At 58.5% G+C, this 21,007-nt stretch overlaps 1 protein-coding gene across 4 annotated transcripts in view; it reads left to right on the top strand.

The window, feature by feature from the left end:
* The window catches only part of LOC137455149 (electrogenic sodium bicarbonate cotransporter 1), a 57,233-nt gene that overhangs the window by 23,173 nt on the left and 13,053 nt on the right, over positions 1 to 21,007 (top strand). For all 4 annotated transcript variants that reach the window (XM_068165716.1, XM_068165715.1, XM_068165717.1 and 1 more), the window contains 10 exons: positions 1,084 to 1,197; positions 2,266 to 2,440; positions 3,773 to 3,906; positions 8,343 to 8,614; positions 9,845 to 9,918; positions 11,206 to 11,394; positions 13,411 to 13,524; positions 14,349 to 14,510; positions 16,091 to 16,269; positions 18,967 to 19,039. In XM_068165716.1, coding sequence (XP_068021817.1) covers positions 1,084 to 1,197; positions 2,266 to 2,440; positions 3,773 to 3,906; positions 8,343 to 8,614; positions 9,845 to 9,918; positions 11,206 to 11,394; positions 13,411 to 13,524; positions 14,349 to 14,510; positions 16,091 to 16,269; positions 18,967 to 19,039 — 1,486 coding nt within the window. The remainder of the gene's footprint in view (positions 1 to 1,083; positions 1,198 to 2,265; positions 2,441 to 3,772; positions 3,907 to 8,342; positions 8,615 to 9,844; positions 9,919 to 11,205; positions 11,395 to 13,410; positions 13,525 to 14,348; positions 14,511 to 16,090; positions 16,270 to 18,966; positions 19,040 to 21,007) is intronic.

The following is a 21,007-nucleotide window of genomic DNA, read 5'->3' as shown; positions in this document are numbered from 1 at the left end:
AAGCTGGGGAGGGGTCTGGAGCACAGCCCTGGGAGGAGAGGCTGAGGGAGCTGGGGTTGCTTAGCCTGGAGAAGAGGAGGCTCAGGGGAGACCTCATTGCTCTCTCCAACTCCCTGAAGGGAGGTTGTAGCCAGGTGGGGGTTGGTCTCTTCTCCCAGGCAAGCAGCACCAGAACAAGAGGACACAGTCTCAAGCTGTGCCAGGGGAGGATCAGGCTGGATGCTAGGAGAAAATTCTTCCCAGCAAGAGAGATTGGCCATGGGGATGTGCTGCCCAGGGAGGTGGTGGAGTCCCCATCCCTGGAGGTGTTGAGGAAGAGCCTGGCTGAGGCCCTTGGTGCCACGGTTTAGTTGATGAGATGGTGCTGGGTGAGAGGTTGGACTGGATGATCTCTGAGGTCTCTTCCAACCTGGTCTGGTCTGGTCTATTCTATTCTATTCTGTTCACCAGGGCTTCCTTCTATATCTTCAGGGCTTCCTTGCTAGCTGGAGGATGCTCTTGCAGCTTTGTACCCTCTGAGGTGATGTTGTGGGCACGTGGCGACGTTCACAGTGCTCACCCAGACCCCTTGGGGTTCTGCTTGGTCTTTCCAACACGTTCCATGGAGCTGTGGCTGCTGGCAGGTCAGCCTTTGAGGCTCCTCTGGACCAGCTGGCTTCAGGAGAGGTTGTGGAGCACTTCTCTTGTGTGGATTGTGTGGTGGGACTGCTCATAGGGGGGGGTCTAGAGACAGGACAAGGGGGACTGAAGCTGAGGGAGAGCCAGGTTAGACTGGAGCTGAGGAAGATGATCTTCAGTGTGAGGGTGGTGAGAGGCTGCAACAGGCTGCCCAGGGAGGCTGTGGCTGCCTCCTCCCTGGGGAGGGTGTTCAAGGCCAGGCTGGATGAGGCCTTGGGCAACCAAGTCCACTTGAGAGATGTTGCAGCAGGTGTTGGACCTGGTGACCTCTGAGGTCTTTTCCAACCTTATTGACTCTATGATCTCTTGAGGTCCCTTCCACCCTGAGCCACTCTAGGGCCCTATGATTGTGTTGTGTGGAGCCCTCAGGCTGTGAGCTGCTCTCTGCTTTGCTTTCTTGGCCAGGAAAAACATGTACTCTGGTGGGGAGAACCTGCAGATGAATGGAGACACTCCTCATGATGGGGGCCATGGAGGTGGAGGCCATGGGGACTGTGAAGAGCTGCAGAGGACTGGCAGGTGAGTGGCACACAGGCTCAGCTACTCTCACTAGAACCTTAATTACTGTTGGGAGACTCAGAGTGGCTGCACTGCTCTCTGCAGCTCCCTGAGAGCAGCTTGCAGTGAGCTGGGGCTTGGGCTCTGCTCCCTAGTCCCAGGGGACAGGAAGAGAGGCAATGGCCTGACACTGTGCCAGGGCAGGCTCAGGTTGGAGAGCAGGCAAAAAGGTCTTTGCTGCCAGAGTGGTCAGGGGTTGGCAGAGGCTGCCCAGGGAGGTGGTGGAGTCCCCAGCCCTGGAGGGGCTCCAGAAACCTGTGGCCATGGCACCTGGGGACTGTGTCCAGTTCTGGTGCCCCCAGATATGGAACTGTTGGGGCAGGCCCAGAGGAGGCCACAGAGGTGATCAGAGGGTGGCAAAACCTCCCCTGTGGGCACAGGCTGAGAGAGCTGGGGCTGATCAGCATGGAGAAGAGAAGGCTCTGGGGAGACTTCCAGTGGAGAAAGCTTCCAGTACCTGAAGGGGCTCCAAGAGAGCTGGGGAAGGACTTGGGGCAAGGGAGACCTTGGAGCAGCCTCCCAGTACCTGAAGGGGCTCCAAGAGAGCTGGGGAAGGACTTTGGACAAGGGAGACCTTGGAGCAGCCTTCCAGTACCTGAAGGGAGCTACAGGAGAGCTGGTGAGGGACTTGGGGCAAGGGAGTCCTTGGAGCAGCCTTCCAGTACCTGAAGGGAGCTACAGGAGAGCTGGAGAGGGACTTTGGACAAGGGAGACCTTGGAGCAGCCTTCCAGTACCTGAAGGGAGCTACAGGAGAGCTGGGGAGGGACTTTGGACAAGGGAGACCTTGGAGCAGCCTTCCAGTACCTGAAGGGAGCTACAGGAGAGCTGGGGAGGGACTTTGGGCAAGGGAGACCTTGGAGCAGCCTCCTAGTACCGGAAGGGAGCTACAGGAGAGCTGAGGAGGGACTTGGGGCAAGGGAGTCCTTGGAGCAGCCTCCCAGTACCTGAAGGGGCTCCAGGAGAGCTGGGTAGGGACTTTGGGCAAGGGCTGGGAGTGAGCCAGCAGGAGCCTCCTCTTGTCCCTGCAGGTTCTGTGGAGGTCTGATCAAAGACATCAGGAGGAAGGCTCCGTTCTTCGCCAGCGACTTCCTGGACGCCTTGAACATCCAGTCCCTCTCAGCCATCCTCTTCATCTACCTGGCCACAGTCACCAATGCCATCACCTTTGGAGGGCTGCTGGGGGATGCCACAGAAAACATGCAGGTCAGCAAGAGCCTTCTGCAGCAGCAGGTCTGGCGCTGGCCTCCTGCTGCCTGTGGCCAGGGGGGTGCTGGAGGGCCGATGAAGCTTGGGGTCTGGGGGCAGCTGAGGGAGTTACAGGGGGGGTGGGGGTGGGAGGAGACCTCCAGGGTCACAGACTGGGAGAATGCACTGGCTTGGAAGGGACCTCCAAAGGTCATCTGGTTCCAAGCACCCTGCAGTGAGCAGGGATGGCCCCAGCTAGACCAGGCTGCTCTGAGCCCCATCGAGCCTGGGCTTGGATGCCTCCAGCCTCCCTGCTCCAGTGTCTCCCCAGCCTCACTGGCAAGAGCTTCCTCCCCATCTCCAGTCTCAGTCTCCCCTCTTCCAGCTCAAAACCACTGCCCCTCCTCCTGTCACCACAAGCTCTTGTCAAAAGTCCCTCCCCAGCTTTCTTGCAGTCCCCTTCAGGTCCTGGCAGGCTGCTGTCAGGTCTCCCTGCAGCCTCCTCTTCTCCAGGAGCACTCCCAGCCTGGAGGAAGATTCAGCAGCTGATGGAGAGCCAAATTCCTCCTCCTCTGTACAAACCCAGTTTGCCTCTTCCAAAACTCAGCAGTCCCCAGCGCTGGAGGTGTGCAGGAAACCTCTGGCCATGGCACTTGGGGCCATGGTTGGGTGGCCATGGTGGTGCTGGGCTGCTGGTTGGACTGGATGGCCACAGAGGGCTTTCCCAACCCAAAGCATTCTGTGACCACAGGCTCACAGGAGGTTAGGGGTTGGAAGGGACCTCCAGAGCTCATCCAGTCCAAGGGCCCTGGCAGAGCAGGAGCACAGGATCCAGCCCAGCTCACACAGGAACACATCCAGATGGGGCTGGAAAGGCTCCAGAGAAGGAGACTCCACAACCTCTCTGAGCTGCACCAAGGGAGGTTCAGGTTGGGCCTGAGGAACAATCCCTTCCCAGCAGGGGTTGTCAGGCACTGGAAGAGGCTGCCCAGGGAGGTGGTGGGGTCCCCATCCCTGGAGGGATGTCAGAGGTGTGGATGTGGAGCTGAGGGCTGTGGGGCAGTGGCAGTGGCTCAGCAGCAGTGCTGCTGGGGCTGTGAGCTCTGGGTGAGAGGTTGGACTGCTGATCTCAGAGGTCTCTTCCAACCTCCACAGCTCTGTGGTCCCAGGTGGCTGTGCCACACCACTCAGAGTCACTCAGGACTGTGCAGGAGAGGGCAGGAGCTGCTCCTGGCCAGGGCAGCTTACAGCACATGGCTGGGCCCTGATCCTTATTCCCCTGTTTCCTTGCCCCAGTGCTGGAGGAAAGGGAGGTGCAGGAGAGGTGACTTGTGTCCCCTGTCTCCCCAGGGTGTGCTGGAGAGCTTCCTGGGCACAGCAGTCACTGGTGCCATCTTCTGCCTTTTTGCTGGCCAGCCACTCACCATCCTGAGCAGCACAGGACCTGTCCTGGTCTTTGAAAGGCTCCTCTTCAACTTCAGCAAGTAAGTGTGGGGCTGGAGGAGCAGGGGGGGATGCCTCCCACTGATGGCAGGCTGGGCAGGGGAAGTGAAACATCTCCTTGCACCTCTGGGGAGGCTGCATCCACATCAGGGATCACCCCAGGGTCTCCAGGGGGGGCTCCTGGGCCCAGCCTTGTCCTTGATGAGCTGTTTGCAGGCACTGTGCTCTTCCTGCCCAGCTGCTGCAGGGCTTGCCCTGGCTGCCAGAGACAGTCCCATTCTGTGGTCTGCAGGGAGGTCATCTGTAGATGACACAGAGACCACCCCCAGCCCCTTGACTTTGGGATGGTGTCATGCCAGGAGATCATTTTGGGTTGCACAAATCCCACCCCAAACCCCTTGGTTTGCCAGGAGATCATTTGAAATGACACAGAGAACACCCCAAAGCCTCCTTGGTTTGCCAGGAGATCATTCTATGTTCTCCAGCAGCCACCCCAAATGACTTCATTTGCAAGGAGATCACTTGAGATGACACAGAGACCACCCCAAAACCTCCTTGGTTTGCCAGGAGATCATTTGAGACTGCACAAACCCCACCCCAAACCTCTTGGTTTGCCAGGAGATGATTTGAGATGACACAGAAAACACCTCAAGGCCTCCTTGATTTGCCAGGAGATCATTTTAGAGTGCACAAACCCCACCCCAAAGCCCTTGGTTGGCCAGCAGATCATTCTGGGTTCTCCAGCAGCCACCCCAAATGCCTTCCTTTGCAAGGAGATCACTTGAGATGACACAGAGACCACCCCAACCCCCTGGATTTTGGGATGGTGTCTTGCCAGGAGATCATTTTGGGTTGCACAAACCCACCTCAAACCCCTTGGTTGGCCAGGAGATCATTTTAGGCTCCCCAGAACCCACCCCAAATGCCTTCATTTGCCAGGAGATCATTTTAGATGACACAGAGACCACCCCAACCCCCTGGATTTTGGGATGGTGTCTTGCCAGGAGATCATTTTGGGTTGCACAAACCCACCTCAAACCCTTTGGTTTGCCAGGAGATCCTTTGAGGCTCTCCAGCACCCCACCCCAAACCCCTTCATTTGCCAGGAGATGCTTTGAGGCTCTCCAGCAACCCCCACCCCAAGCCCTCCTGGGCCACTGGTGGCTATTTTTAGAGGTGGCCTCTTGAATTATTCAGCTGGAGGTGGCTGTGGCTGGCACTCAGGCAGGAGCCATGGTGGGGGGTGAGTGCCTTTAATTGTGTCTCCTTCCTCGTGATGGTGAATCTCCACGGGGAGCTAGGCAGAAATAATGGAGAAGATGGCACCAGGGCTCTGCTGAGAAGGCCACACACAGGGTGGAGAGGCCTCTGGAGCTGCAGAGCTCCTGCTCAGGCAGACAAGTGGCCTTCCATGGCACCTCTCACACACAGCTGGGCTCCTGGTGCAGGTGGTCTGCAGGGCCCCCCTGGTGCAGGTGGTCTGCAGGGGCTGAAAGAGTTGAGTTTGTTCAGCCTGGAGAAGAGAAGGCTGCAGGGAGACCTCAGAGCAGCCTTGCAGTACCTGAAGGGGCTCCAGAAGAGCTGGGGAGGGACTTTTGACAAGGGCTGGGAGTGACAGGATGAGGACAATGGCTTTGAGCTGGGAGAGGGGAGATTGAGACTGGAGATGAGGAAGAAGTTGATGACAATGAGGGTGGGGAGACACTGGCACAGGTTGCCCAGGGAGGCTGTGGATGTCCCTTCCCTGGAGGTGTTCCAGGCCAGGCTGGGTGAGGCCTGGAGTGACCTGGGCTGCTGGGAGGTGTCCCTGCCCATGGCAGGGGGTTGGAACTGGATGAGCTTGAAGGTCCCTTCCAACCCAACCCATTGTAGGACTCTGTGCACACCCTTGGCACTAGTCATGGCAGGGTCTGATTCTGCTGCTGCTCTGCCCAGCTTGGAGCTCTTTTCTAGGCAGTGCTGTTGGGTTTGAAGCCTGCATGACCTCACACTGCACTCTGCTGTCAGACACAGCTCTGCTCATGCCAAGCTGAGGAGAAGGTCATCCTCACCTCCCCCTGCAAGTGGGCTGTCCACAGACAGGCAGTGAGGAGCTGGAAGGTGCCTCCTGAGCTCCATCATCACAAGGCCAAATGTGCAGCACAAGCCAGAGCTGAGAGCCTGCCCAGGAGTCACAGGGAATCAAATCCTGATGGGCATTCTGCTCCACACCAGCCCCAGGAGAAACCCAAAGCAGGGAGCTCAGCATGGGCAGGGCAGGGCAGAGCAGCAGAGGTGGAAGAGGGGACAGGGTGGAAGCACTGAGCTGATGATTGATAGATCCATAGGGTGGGTTGGGTTGGAAGGGACCTTCAAGCTCATCCAGTCCCAACCCCCTGCCATGGGCAGGGACACCTCCCACCAGCCCAGGCTGCTTAATCATAGAATCAACCAGGTTGGAAAAGACCTCAGAGATCATCAAGTCCAACCTCTCACCCAACACCATCTAATCAACCAAACTGTGGCTCCAAGTGCCACATCCAGGCCTTCCTTGAACACCTCCAGGGAGAGGACATCCCCAGCCTCCCTGGGCAGCCTGTTCAGTGTCTCCCCACCCTCAATGCTAAGAGCTTCTCCCTCATCTCCAGCCCCAATCTGCCCTCCTCAACCTCCCATTCATTCCCTCTCATCCTCTCACTACAAGCCCTTGTGGGAAGTCCCTTCCTCAGACACAAGAAGTCAGGGAGGGTGAGGTCCATCTCCCCAGCCAGGTGTGGTCACCCTGCACTGAGCTTTTCTGGGCTGTCAGGGAGTGATAGAGCAGAGCAGAGGTGGAACAGGGGACAGGGTGGAAGCACTGAGCTGATGATTGATAGATCCATAGGATGGCTTGGGTTGGAAGGGACCTTCAAGCTCATCCAGTCCCAACCCCTTGCCATGGGCAGGGACACCTCCCACCAGCCCAGGCTGCTCAGGACCTTGAGCCCCCCCAGGGAAGGGGCATCCAGGAGCTCCCTGGGCAACCTGCTCCAGTCAAAAGGCTGGCAACCAGGAGTGGCTGTGCTGGAGCTGCTTGCAGGCAGGGCAGAGCCCAGGGGGGTGGTGGAGTCCCCATCCCTGGAGGTGTTCAAGAGGGGATTGGATGTGGCCCTTGGAGCCAGGGTTTAGTAGCCATGAGGTGTTGGGTGCCAGGTTGGACTTGCTGATCTCTGAGGTCTTTTCCAACCTCACTGATTCCATGAAGAGGGGCAGCACACAGCAGGGGAAAAGCAAGATGGGAAAACATCACTTTTTTGGGGGGGGTGTTTGGGGAAGGAGAAGCTGAAGGCTATTTTTACCCCTGAGAAAGGAGGTGGTGCCAAAAGCCATTGTCCTAAGCACTGCCAGAGCAGGAGGCCAGGGCTTTGCCAGGGAGCCTCTCTCAGAAGGAAATGGGAAGCCAGGGCTGTGATCTTTATTATTCTTTGGCATCCAGTTTGTGGTTGTTGATGTTGACAGCAGCCTGGGCCCTGCTGGGAGCACAATTAGAGAGCATCCCCAGCTGCCACATCATTTAAAGTCTGACTCCCTGGCTGCAGAGAGTTCTGGAAAAGCCTCCAGGACCCAGCCAGGCTTCTAGGGACTTTTCCTGCTGCTGCTTTGGTTCTCTGCTGCTGCCTCTCCCCCTCCTCTGCTGCTGCTGCTTCTCTTCTCTCCTCTCTCCTGCTGCTGCTTCTCTTCTCTCCTCTCTCCTGCTGCTGCTTCTCTTCTCTCCTCTCTCCTGCTGCTGCTTCTCTTCTCTCCTCTCTCCTGCTGCTGCTTTGGTTCTCTGCTGCTGCCTCTCCCCCTCCTCTGCTGCTGCTGCTTCTCTTCTCTCCTCTCTCCTGCTGCTGCTTCTCTTCTCTCCTCTCTCCTGCTGCTGCTTCTCTTCTCTCCTCTCTCCTGCTGCTGCTTCTCTTCTCTCCTCTCTCCTGCTGCTGCTTCTCTTCTCTCCTCTCTCCTGCTGCTGCCTCTCCTCTCTCCTGCTGCTGCCTCTCCTCTCTCCTGCTGCTGCCTCTCCTCTCTCCTGCTGCTGCCTCTCCTCTCTCCTGCTGCTGCCTCTCCTCTCTCCTGCTGCTGCCTCTCCTCTCTCCTCTCCTCTCTCCTGCTGCTGCCTCTCCTCTCTCCTCTCCTCTCCTGCTGCTGCCTCTCCTCTCTCCTCTCCTCTCCTGCTGCTGCCTCTCCTCTCTCCTCTCCTGCTGCTGCCTCTCCTCTCTCCTCTCCTCTCCTGCTGCTGCCTCTCCTCTCTCCTCTCCTCTCCTCTCCTGCTGCTGCCTCTCCTCCCTCCTGCTCTTGTCCCCCCTTGTTCTTCCCTTGCTCTCAGGACACCTCCCCCGGGCAGTGCCTGAATGCCTGCAGGGCCCCGCGGGCTCCCTGGGCAGGCAGCTCCCGGTCCCGGGGGGCACGGGTGGGGGGCCAGGAGCAGCTGTGGCTGTGCCTCAGCCCATCCTCTCCCTGCCCTCCCCCCGTCCCCCTGCAGGGACAACGACTTCGACTACCTGGAGTTCCGCCTGTGGATTGGGCTCTGGTCAGCGCTGCAGTGCCTGATCCTGGTGGCCACCGACGCCAGCTTCCTGGTCAAGTACTTCACCCGCTTCACCGAGGAGGGCTTCTCCTCCCTCATCAGCTTCATCTTCATCTATGATGCTTTCAAGAAGATGCTCAAGCTGGCAGACCATTACCCAATCAACTCCCACTTCAAGGTGGACTACATCACACACTACTCTTGTGCCTGCGAGCCATTGGACCCAGGTGAGAGGCTGGCTCGGGCTGGGCAGAGCCCGGGGGCCTGAGGCTGAGCCCATCCAAGTGCCAGGCTCTGCACATTGGCCACAACCACCCCAGGCAGTGCTACAGGCCTTGGAAGGGACCTCAAAGATCAGCCAGGTCCAGCAGGGACACCTCCCACCAGCCCAGGTTGCCTCATCCAGGCTATCCCTGAACACCTCCAGGGAGAGGGCATCCACAACCCTCCTGGGCAGCCTGTGCCAGTGCCTCCCCACCCCCACTGGCAGGGATTTCTTCCTGCTTTTCCAAGGTTGAAGATCTCAAAGGTCTCTTCCAACCTCCAGAGTGCTGTCACCCCAAGGCAGACCCCCCAGGAGCACAAGGATGGTGCTCTGCCTCTGCCCTGCCATCTTCTAGAGGACATGGAGCCCCTCCATCGCCCTTCAGATGGAGCAGAACTAAACCCAGCTCCCAGAGCTTGCAGAGCTCCCAGGTTTCATCACCACCACAAGCACCCAGCTGCCAGGCACAACCAGCAGCCAGAAGCTCTCTCTTGTTGGCCAGCTCACCCTGAGAGAGCCTCAAGTTTACTTTGAGCCCCAACCAAGCTCCTTACTCACTCCTCATTGTTTGCAGGATCCTAGGAGTGGTCACAGCTTCCCAGCTGGGCCGAGGCAAAGAGCTTCTGTTTGCCTTTGAGCTCTTGCAAGCCCTTGTTCCTGGTTGTGCTGCCAGGCCTTGGAGGTCTGCTGGCTCTGGCTGCCTGGCAGCCCACACTCCAGTGCCAGGCAGGGCTGAGCTCCCTCATGCTCCAGCAAGGAGCTGTTGGTGCTTTTCCACTCCCCCAGGAGATGGAAGCCACCCATGTTTGGGCACCACCCTCAGCAAACCCAGCTCCACAGCAGCACCAAACAGGGCAGGAGCGACCTGAGCCACCACTCCTGCCCCTTCCCAGACCTCCCAGAGGAATGTCCTTCAGAGCTAAGGGCCACAGAGATGCTAGGAGACAAGGCCTGGTGGGAGGGGTCCCTCTGCATGGCAGGGGGTTGGAACTGGATGATCTTTGAGGACCTTTCCAAGCCAAACCATTTCTGTGGTTCTTTTGAGTCACTCTGAAGCAGCACCTGGGACTTGCCTCACTTGAGCAGAGGCTGCAGGCAGGTTGATGGGGGTCAGGAAGGCTGCAGGGGTCGACATCCCTTTCCTTTCCTGGCTCCAGGCTCTTGGCATGCCCCTCTCTGTCCTCTCTTGCAGTCAATGGCTCCTTGTTCAACGGGACCACGGTGCCCTCGGCCGCTGAGCTGCCCTACTCCTACTCCTCTGAGCTGGTGAGTGCTCCTCAGCAGGGCAGGGCCTGCGTGCTCTTGAAGTCTCCCAGGTGCCAGGAGCTGCTGCTGGGCCCTGCCAGTCGAGCAGGAGTGGGTCACATGAAGGAAACCCTCATGCTGACTCCCTGGGGTCACCTTGGGAAGCTGTGACCCAAATCCTTGCACCCAGGGCTGGGATGGCAGAGGGACCTTGTGGCCACCATGCCCTTGGGAAGGTCCTTTTGCCACCCCCTTCTTTCATTTTCCTGGAGCTGTCTTTTCCACAGCTCACACAGTCCCTTGGTGAGCTTTGGGTGCTGAGGAGGCCAGGGCTGGCATGGCAGAGGGCTGTTGTGGCCACCATGCCCTCATGGCACCAAGTGTGTGGTGCAGCAGACAGGCTGGAGGGAAGGGATCCAGCCAGAGGGAGCTGGGCAGGCTGGAGGGAAGGTATCCATCCAGAGGGAGCTGGGCAGGCTGCAGAGCTGAGCCCATGAAAACCTCGTGAGGTTCAACAAGAGCAAGGGCAAGGTCCTGCAGCTGGGTCAGGGCAATCCCAGGCACTGCTAGAGGCTGGGCAGGGACTGGCTGCTTGAGAGCAGCCCTGAAGGACAGGACCTGGGGGTGCTGGGGGAGGAGAAGCTCAGCAGGAGCCAGCAGGGAGCACTTGCAGCCCAGAGAGCCAAGCAGAGCCTGGGCTGCAGCAAGAGAAGTGTGGCCAGCAGGGCCAGGGAGGGGATTCTGCCCCTCTGCTCCACTCTGCTGAGACCACAGCTGCAGCTCTGGGGCCAGCTCTGGAGCCTCTGTGCCAGGAAGGCTCTGGAGGTGCTGGAAGGTGTCCAGAGCAGGGCCAGAAGGATGAGCAGAGGGCTGGAGCTGCTCTGCTGTGAGCACAGCCTGAGAGAGTTGGGGTTGTGCAGGCTGGAGAGGAGAAGGCTCCCAGGAGACCTCATTGTGGCCTTCCAGGATCTGAAGGAGGCTGCAATAAAGCTGGGGAGGAACTTTGGAGGGTGTCAGGGAGGGATAGGACTGGGGGGGATGGAGCAAAACTAGAAGTGGGGAGATTGAGATTGGCTGTGAGGAAGAAGTTGTTCCCCATGAGGGTGGTGAGAGCCTGGCACAGGCTGCCCAGGGAGGTGGTGGCAGCCTCCTGCCTGGAGGTGTTTGCAGCCAGGCTGGATGTGGCTGTGAGCAACCTGCTGTGGTGTGAGGTGTCCCTGCCCATGGCAGGGGGGTTGGGGCTGGCTGAGCCTTGAGCTCCCTTCCAGCCCTGGCAGCTGTGTGACTCTGTCTCTCCTTGCCCTGCAGTACAACTCCACCATCGCTTGGTCCTCTCTGACAGCCAAGGAGTGCTTGAAATATGGGGGGCAGCTGGTGGGCAACAACTGCCACTATGTCCCTGACATCACCCTCATGTCCTTCATCCTCTTCTTTGGCACTTACACCTGCTCCATGGCCCTGAAGAAGTTCAAGACCAGTCGCTACTTCCCCACCACTGTGAGTATCTTCCTGCACCCCAGCAGCTGGCTGTGCACCCTGCCACAGCCCCCAGGGCAGCCCTGCCCCTGCTGCTGCTGCCACACAGGCAGAGGCAGGCACCTTCTGCAGGGAAGAGAGGGTAGAGTCATGGGGTGGTTGGGGCTGGGAAAGCCCTCTGAGGTCATCCAGTCCAGCCAGCAACCCAACCCCACCATGGCCACCAAACCATGGCCCCAAGTGCCATGGCCACAGGGTTCTGGAACCCCTCCAGGGATGGGGACTCCACCACCTCCCTGGGCAGCCTCTTCCAACCCCTGACCACTCTTACAGCAAAGAAATTGTTCCTCATCTCCATCCTAACCCTCCCCTGGCACAGTTTCAGGCCATTGCCTCTCCTTCCTTCACCTGAGAGTAGGGAGAAGAGACCAAGCCCCAGCTCATTCCAGCCTCCTCTCAGGGAGCTGCAGAGAGCAATGAGGTCTCCCCTCAGCCTCCTCTCCTCCAGACTGAACACCCCCAGCTCCCTCAGCCTCTCCTCATAGGGTTTGGTCAACTCTCCTCAAGCCACTAAAGGGTGGTCAGGGGTTGGGATGTGCTGCCCAGGGGAGGTGGTGGAGTCCTCATCCCTGGAGGTGTTCAAGAACCCTGGGGCCATGGTGGGGCTGGGTTGAAGGTTGGGCTGGCTGAGCTCAGAGGTCTCTTCCAGCCCTGCTGATTGTGTGATTCCATGAGGATGACAACTTCAGGCTGCCACTGCTCAGACCCCAAAGGTGGACTGGGCTGGGCTGGACTTGTTGTGCTGGTCTGTGGCTGTGAGCTCTGCTCAGAGCTGTTGTTGCCCCTGGGTTCCCATGGCTGCAGATCCCCTGAGCTGCATTCCAGCCTGGATGGAATTTGCTTCCTTTTCATTAAAAAGCAAAGAGGTTCAACTGTACCACAGAGGAGCAGCAGCAAACAGCCCTGCAGGAGAAATCCCTGCCTGACACAGTGCCAGCCACAGGGAGCAGGTCCCTTGGAGATGGAGGGTGGTAAAAAAAGGCTTTGGTAGAGCTGGAAGCCACCAGCTCACACACACCTGCCAGGGTGACTTCAGCTGGGGAGCTAAACCAAGCAGGAGGAGCCCAGAGGTGCCTGCAGGCTGGCCCTGGGCAGCCTGATGATCCCTGCTGGCTGCAGAGGGGTTGGCCAAGAGGACCTTGGAGGCTCCCTTCCAACCCAGTGCAGGCTGTGAAGTCTCTAAGGCTCCACAGCCAGCTGGGGGCTGTTGGCTGCTGTCACCAGCAGTGAGGCTGCCTGGAAGCCCTCCCCTGGGGGGCTCTTGGCAAAAGCAGTTTGGCTTTCCTGGAGCTTGCTTTCCTGCTTCCTTTGAGGCTTTCATGGCTCCCAGGCAGGAGCCAGGGGCTGTGTAGGCAAATGGCAGCAGGCATGGAATGGTTTCTGTTGGAGAAGCCCTCTGAGGTCATCCAGTCCAACCTTCTGCCCTGCACCACCATGGCCACAGGTGCCAGGGCCACAGCTTTCTGGAACCAGGGCTGGGGACTCCACCACCTCCCTGGGCAGCCTCTCCCAACCCCTGACCACTCCTGCAGCCAAGACATTTTCCCTCCTCTCCAACATAAGCCTCCCCTGGCACATTTTGAGGCCATTCCCTCTCCTCCTATCCCTTGAGACTGGGGAGAAGAGCCCAAGCCCTCCTCATTCCAACCTTCTTTCAGGGAGCTGTAGAGAGCCATAAGGTCTCCCCTCAGCCTCCTCTCCTCCAGACTGAACACCCCCAGCTCCCTCAGCCTCTCCTCACAGGGTTTGTTCAGCTCTCCTCAAGCCACTAAAGGGTGCTCAGGGCTTGGGATGTGCTGCCCAGGGGAGGTGGTGGAGTCCTCATCCCTGGGGGTGTTCAAGAGGGGCTTGGATGTGGCACTTGGAGCCCTGGCTTAGCTGTCAGGAGGTGTTGGGTGATAAGTTGGACTTGATGATCTCTGAGGTCTTTCCCAACCTGGCTGATCCCATGGTTCTGACCTCCCCCTTCTCTTTCAGGCCAGGAAGCTGATCAGTGACTTTGCCATTATCTTGTCCATCCTGATTTTCTGTGGCATAGATGCCCTGGTAGGTGTGGACACCCCAAAACTCATCGTGCCAAGTGAATTCAAGGTAGGTCTGTGCCAGCTTGCCAGGCTGGCCCTTGGCAGAGGCTCCCTTCACCCACCCTCACAGCAGCAGAGCAGCCAGGCCACCCTGGGCCCCAGCTCTGATCCCTGCTGGGAGCCTCTTGGCTGGCTGGTGTGCTGGTTTGGAGCACTTTTAATTGGGCTGGTGATGAACTCCAGTCAGGTGAACTCCAGCAGGCAGTAATGCAGTGGAAGCTTAACAGCTGAGCCTGTGCATGCCTGAGCTATCCATGCTCTGAGCCAGGACAAGGCCAAGATCATTGCAGGAGATGGTTCTGTGCTCAGTGGCCTTCCAGGAGCTGCAGGGGGCTCCAGGAAAGCTGGGGAGGGACTTTGGAAGGTGTCAGGGAGGGATAGGACTGGGGGGGATGGAGCAGGACTATAAGTGGGGAGATTGAGCTTGGCTGTGAGGAAGAAGTTGTTCCCCAGGAGGGTGGTGAGAGCCTGGCACAGGCTGCCCAGGGAGGTGGTGGAAGCCTCCTGCCTGGAGGTGTTTGCAGCCAGGCTGGAGGTGGCTGTGAGCAACCTGCTGTGGTGTGAGGTGTCCCTGCCCATGGCAGGGGGTTGGGGCTGGCTGAGCCTTGAGCTCCCTTCCAGCCCTGGCACTTCTGTGATTTATGTCCCAAATGGATGATTTCTCTCCTGCCTCCATGCTTTGAAGCCCCTGGGGCTACAGTTCATGGGCAGGATGAAGCCCCCAGTGTCTCCCAGCAGCCCCACTGCTGGAAGGTGGCAGCCTGTGGGGGATGCCATGGCTCCTAGCCCCCACCTCTAACACCAGCTTCTCTCCTCCTTGCTCCTCAAAAGCCAACCAGTCCTGAGAGGGGTTGGTTTATCCCCCCTTTTGGGGGGAACCCCTGGTGGGTGTACCTGGCAGCAGCCATCCCTGCACTCCTGGTGACCATCCTCATCTTCATGGACCAGCAGATCACAGCTGTCATTGTCAACAGGAAGGAGCACAAGCTCAAGGTGGGTGTGCTTCATGCCTTGCCTGGGGGCAGGAGGTGTGCTGGAGCTGGAGGAGGGCCTGTGGCAGGGCTGGGGAGCCCTCAGCAAGGCCACTGCTGGTTCTGCACAGCAGTGTCTGCTCCCTGGGGTAGAGCACTGCTCTTCCTCCATGGAGAAGAGGCCAAGGGAAGGATGGGGCTGTTGTTTTTGATGCTGAAGCAGGGGCAGGGTGTCAGTGGGTGCCCATCCCACCCCTGCTGGCCAGCCAAAGCAAGCAGCACAGCTGGGAGGAGCACAGTGAGGACTATTCAAGACAAGCCTGGGTTGCTTTCCCTGCTGGGTCACCAAGAGGTCCAGGGCCTGTGGGCTGCCCAAGAAAATCAAGCACAGCAGGAGTGGGACAAAGGTGAATCTCCTCTGAAGGCTGAGGGGAGACCTCAGTGCCCTCTGCAGCTCCCTGAAAGGAGGCTGGAGAACAGGGCTGGAGAACAGGGCTGGGGAGAGGCAGCTGAGGGCCCTGGGGGAGGCTGAGCTTGGAGCCAGGTGGGGCTTGGTCTCACCTCCCTGGACTCAGGGCATAGAAGGAGAGGCAATGGCCTGAAATGGTGCCAGGGGAGGCTTAGGTGGGAGATGAGGAACAATTCCTTTGCTGCAAGAGTGGTCAGGGGTTGGAAGAGGTGGTGGAATCCCCATCCCTGGAGGGGTTCCAGGACCCTGTGGCCATGGCACTTGGGGCCATGGTTTGGTGGCCATGGTTGGGTTGCTGGCTGGACTGGATGACCTCAGAGGGCTTTCCCAGCCCCAACCACCCCATGACTCTACCCTCTCTTCCCTGCAGAAGGTGCCTGCCTCTGCCTGTGTGGCAGCAGCAGCAGGGGCAGGGCTGCCCTGGGGGCTGTGGCAGGGTGCACAGCCAGCCCTGTTCTCCAGGCCCTTCCCCAGCTCTGTTGCCCTTCTCTGGACACCCTGCAGCCCCTCAGTGTTCTGTTTGCTGGCAGCAATCCCTCAAGTCAACCTGGACAGCCAGGAAGGCAAGCTGAGCTGCTCAGCTGAATCCTCAGCATGCCCTCAGAGTTCAGCTCTCCTCAAGGCACCAAAGAGTGGTCAGGGTTGGAGGAGGGTTGAGAGCTGGACTGCTCTGAGGGCTTTCCCAGCCCAAAGCAATGCTATGACTCTAGGAAGTATGTTTTGGTGCAGGTGGAGCTCTCTGATCATCTTCACCTCCTGAGCTGCTGTGCCTCTGTGCAAGGCCCTTGGGGCACTGCAAGGCTTGGCTTGCACCACCTCAGCCTTGCAGTGGGCACAGGCTGCTTGGGCTGCTGCAAGCCTGCTCTTCTCCTCTGCTCCCTTCATCCCTTTGCTCTCACAGCTGCCAGAGCTGGGCCCCTCACCTCTTCTCCCTGCTGGAACAGCTCCTTCACCCTTTTAAGGAGCATTTTGTCCTGCTCTGTGCCTCCTTGTGGCAGTTTCTGTGGGCCAGGAGATGTGGTGGGAGGAGAAGCTGCTCGTTTGGTGTGCCTCAACCCCCAGGCTACAGCCCTTGGCTGTCCTGGAGGTGTGTCAGGCTGCTGAGGCTGAAGGCTGTCTGTCTTCCTTCCCAGAAAGGTGCTGGCTACCATCTGGATCTGTTCTGGGTGGCCATTCTGATGATTGTTTGCTCCTTCATGGGCCTGCCCTGGTACGTGGCTGCCACTGTCATCTCCATCGCTCACATTGACAGCCTGAAGATGGAGACAGAGACCTCAGCCCCTGGAGAGCAGCCCAAGTTTTTGGGAGTCAGGTATGAACAACCAGGAAGCCCTCAACGGCCAGGGGGGGCCCAGGGAGGTGCTGGAGTCCCCAGCCCTGGAGGGGTTCCAGAAAGCTGTGGCTGTGGCACTTGGGGCCGTGGTTGGATGGCCTTGGTGGGGCTGGGGCTGATGGTTGGACTGGCTGAGCTTAAAGGCCAACAGCTCTGTGATTCTGTGGAGTCTGGAGTGATTCCAAAGCCACCTGGGTGGCTTCTTGTGTGACCTTCAAGGGAGGGCTGTGAGGATGCTGCAGGGACTGCAGCACTGCCCTGTGAGGAGAGGCTGAGAGCCCTGGGGGTGCTTAGTCTGGAGAGGAGAAGGCTGAGAGGGATCTGATCAATGGCTATCAATAGCTGAGGGAGGGGACAGGCTCTGCTCACTTGCACCCTGGGACAGGACAAGGGGCAGTGGGTATAAACTGCAGCACAGGAGGTTCCACCTCAGCATGAGGAGGAACTTCTGCACTGTGAGGGTCCCAGAGCCCTGGAGCAGGCTGCCCAGAGAGGTTGTGGAGTCTCCTTCTCTGGAGCCTTCCCAGCCCCATCTGGATGTGTCCCTGTGTGAGCTGTGCTGGATTCTCTGCTTCTGCTCTGTCAGGGGCTTGGACTCAATGATCTTTGGAGGTCCCTTCCAACCCCTGACACCCTGTGATTCCCTAGGTGGCCCTGCCTTGGCAGCAGGGTTGAACTGGATGATCTCCAGAGGTCCCTTCCATCCTCTGCCACTTCCCACCAGAGCTTAGAGCAGTCCTGGGTGCTTTGAGCACTCAGGCTGAGGTCTCCTCCAGACACCCAAAAGCTTTCCAGGGGTTCACCTCCAGACACCCAAAAGCTTTCCAGGGGTCCAGCTCCAGGCACCCAAAAGCTTTCCAGGGGTTCACCTCCAGGCACCCAAAAGCTTTCCAGAGGTTCAGCTCCAGGCACCCAAAAGCTTTCCAGGGGTCCAGCTCCAGACACCCAAAAGCTTTCCAGGGGTTCACCTCCAGGCACCCAAAAGCTTTCCAGAGGTTCACCTCCAGGCACCCAAAAGCTTTCCAGGGGTCCAGCTCCAAGCACCCAAAAGCTTTCCAGGGGTTCACCTCCAGGCACCCAAAAGCTTTCCAGGGTTCACCCCTCAAACACCCAAAAGCTTTCCAGGGGTCCAGCTCCAGGCACCCAAAAGCTTTCCAGGGGTTCACCTCCAGGCACCCAAAAGCTTTCCAGAGGTTCAGCTCCAGGCACCCAAAAGCTTTCCAGGGGTCACCTCCAGGCACCCAAAAGCTTTCCAGGGGTCACCTCCAGGCACCCAAAAGCTTTCCAGGGGTCCAGCTCCAGGCACCCAAAAGCTTTCCAGGGGTCCAGCTCCAAGCACCCAAAAGCTTTCCAGGGGTTCACCTCCAGGCACCCAAAAGCTTTCCAGGGTTCACCCCTCAAACACCCAAAAGCTTTCCAGGGGTCCAGCTCCAGGCACCCAAAGGCTTCCCAGAGCAAGCTGTGGTGGCCATGGGACACCACAGAGTTCTCCTGGAGTATTTCCTGCTGCTCTCTCTCCTCATATCTATGAGACTGAGCAGCTCAGGTCTTTGGTAATTCCTTGGACAGATCCTGCCCCCCTGCTAGCAGAAGCTGCTTCAGCCAGGTCAGAGCAGGGTTTCCCAGGGCTGCAGGAGATGATTTAAGTGCAGCTTGCTGTATCCATGGCACTGGGGGATTTGTCATGTAAAACCTGTCAGGCCTGCAGCAATGACCTGGACTCCCCCAGGCCATTCCTCTTGGGCTGCCTTAATTAAGTGCTGTGAAGTGCCTTCAGCAGGGGAAGGGGGGCAGCAGGCCACTTGCTGAGGTGATGAAGCAGCAATGGAATGAGCTGGCTCTCAGAGCCCTGGGAGATGCCTGGCAGAAGGGTTTGGGGATGTAGGGAGCAGCTGTGGGTGCCCCAGGGACCATTTCTGCAGGCTGCTGAGGGACTGGGAGGGGGCTCAGAATGCACAGCTGACCTGAAAGTGGGGAGCTGGTGATCCATGGCCTGTTTGCATGCTGTGAACCCTGCCATGCAGCACACTGGGGGGGCTGGGAGAGACCTCTGAGGTCATCCAGCCCATTCGGGTCACCTCTGAGCCCTGTCCCTCAGCACCACTTCTACAGTCAGAGAGTTGCTTGCCTTGGAAAAGCCTTCTAAGATCACTGAGCCCAACCATCAGCCCAACACCACCATGGCCCAGAGGGTCCTCTACACAGCTTGGAAACCCCTCCAGGGATGGAGACTCCACTGCTGCCCTGGGCAGCCTGCTCCAGGGCTTGCCAACCCTTTTGGGGCAACAAGTTGCTCCTCACACCCAACCTCACCCCTCCCCTGGGGCAGCTCGAGGCCACCTCCTTCCAACAGGGGAGATAAAGCCAACCCCCACCTTGCTCCAACCTCCTTTCAGGGAGTTGGGGAGAGCCAGGAGGTGTCCCCTGAGAGGGGAAAACCCCAAAGCTGCTTCTGGTGGTGAAGGTGTGAAGGCTGCTCCTCGCTGTGCTGAGCCACAGAAGGCAAACCCAGAGCAGCAAAGCCAAGCTGGGCTGGGGCTTGAAAGGAGAGGTGGTGTGAGGCTCCCTCCAGGCACCTGCTGGCTGCAAAATAAACCCAACCCTGAGCTGCCAGGCTTGGTGCTGCTGGTTGGGCAGCTGAAGCCACCCTTGCTTCCCCCACTGCTGTTGTTTCAGGGAGCAGAGAGTCACTGGGATCATCGTGTTCATCCTGACTGGTGTCTCTGTCTTCATGGCTCCCATCCTGAAGGTAAGGACATCAGCCCCCTGGCTGCTGGGCTAGGAACTGGCTGGAGGCTGAGCCCAGAGAGCGCTGGTGAATGGTGCCACAGCCAGCTGGCAGCCAGGCCCCAGTGGTGTGCCCCAGGGAGCAGTGCTGGGCCCCAGCCTGTTCAATATCTTCATTAATGATCTGGAGGAAGGGATTGTGTCCATCAGCAGTGAATGTGCAGCTGACAGCAAGCTGGGGGCAGGAGTTGATCTGTTAGAGGGTAGCAGAGCTCTGCAGAGGGACCTTGCCAGGCTGGGCAGATGGGCAGAGACCAAGGGCAGGAGATTGAACACATCCAAGTGCCAGGGGCTGCACATTGGCCACAACAACCCCAGGCAGTGCTACAGGCTGGGGGCAGAGTGGCTGAGAGCAGCCAGGCAGAGAGGGACCTGGGGGTGCTGGTTGATAGTAGGCTGAACATGAGCCAGCAGTGTGCCCAGGGGGACAAGAAGGCCAAGGGCATCCTGGCCTGGATCAGGAACAGTGTGGCCAGCAGGAGCAGGGAGCTCATCCTGCCCTGTGCTCAGCACTGCTCAGGCCACACCTTGAGTCCTGTGTCCAGTTCTGGGCTCCTCAGGTTAGGAAAGATGTTGAGCTGCTGGAAGGTGTCCAGAGAAGGGCAACAAAGCTGGGGAGGGGTCTGGAGCACAGCCCTGGGAGGAGAGGCTGAGGGAGCTGGGGTTGCTTAGCCTGCAGAAGAGGAGGCTCAGGGGAGACCTTCTTGCTCTCTACAACTCCCTGAAGGGAGGTTGTAGCCAGGTGGGGGTTGGTCTCTTCTCCCAGGCAGCCAGCACCAGAACAAGAGGACACAGTCTCAAGCTGTGCCAGGGGAGGATCAGGCTGGATGTTAGGAGGAAGTTCTTCCCAGCAAGAGAGATTGGCCATTGGGATGTGCTGCCCAGGGAGGTGGTGGAGTCACCATCCCTGGAGGTGTTCAAGAGGGGATTGGATGTGGCACTTGGTGCCATGGTTTGGTTGATGAGATGGTGCTGGGTGAGAGGTTGGACTAGATGATCTCTGAGGTCTCTTCCAACCTGGTTAATTCTATTCTATTCTATCATCATCACCTTCCCTGCTTCCTTCTGCTCTCAAGCCAAAGCAGGGCCATAGCAGCTGCCAGGCTGGTTTGCTGCTGCTGCTGCTAGAGGAGCTCAGCACTGAAGTGTGGGAAAGGAGGTGATGAGAATTCCTTGCTGCAGCCTCCCCCATGTTCTGCAGGCTTCAATGCAAGCCTCTTGGGAGCTAGAAATGGCCTTGTCCTGGTGTGCTAGGTGGTGGCAGTGACACTGCCGTGGTTGCATCAGGTTGCCTTTTACTCTGCACTCTTCTGCTGTGCCTGTGGTTCATGGGCAGCTGTGGGTAAGGCTTGAGAGCTGCTTCTCTCTTCTGTTCTTCTGCTGTGCCCATGTCTCATGGACAAGGCATTGAGGACACAGCTTCAGAGCTTCTCTCTCTCCTGTCCTGCTGTGCCCATGTCTCATGGACAAGGCATTGAGGACACAGCTTCAGAGCTTCTCTCCCTCCTGTCCTGCTGTGCCCATGTCTCATGGACAAGGCATTGAGGACAAAACCTGAGAGCTTCTCTCTCTCCTGCCCTGCTGTGCCCATCTCTCATGGACAAGACCCCAAGGATAAAGCTTGAGAGCTGCTCTCCTGCTCTTCTGCTGTGTCCACATTTCCTGTTCCATGGCTGCATGCCAGCAACCTGCAGGGCTTGGAAAATCCCCCCCTGCCTAGAAGAAGTGGTGGATCAGCAGCACATCTGCCCAGAGCTTTGGCTAAACTCAGGGGAAAACTAATTTAGGAGATGAAGGAAGCAGATTGAATTGTGCTGCTGCCTCCAGAAGCACACTGGCCATGCTGCTGAGCTTGGCCTGGCTGTGCTGGGTTAGGAGTGGAAATGTGATTGTGGTGCTGGCCAAGCCCCTGGGGACACAGACCACTTCC

This window comes from Melanerpes formicivorus, unplaced genomic scaffold, assembly GCF_026170545.1.
Source record: "Melanerpes formicivorus ecotype bairdi unplaced genomic scaffold, bMelFor1.0.p_v2 SCAF_92, whole genome shotgun sequence".
NCBI lineage: Eukaryota > Metazoa > Chordata > Aves > Piciformes > Picidae > Melanerpes > Melanerpes formicivorus.
This window is presented reverse-complemented; position numbering and strand designations above follow the sequence as displayed.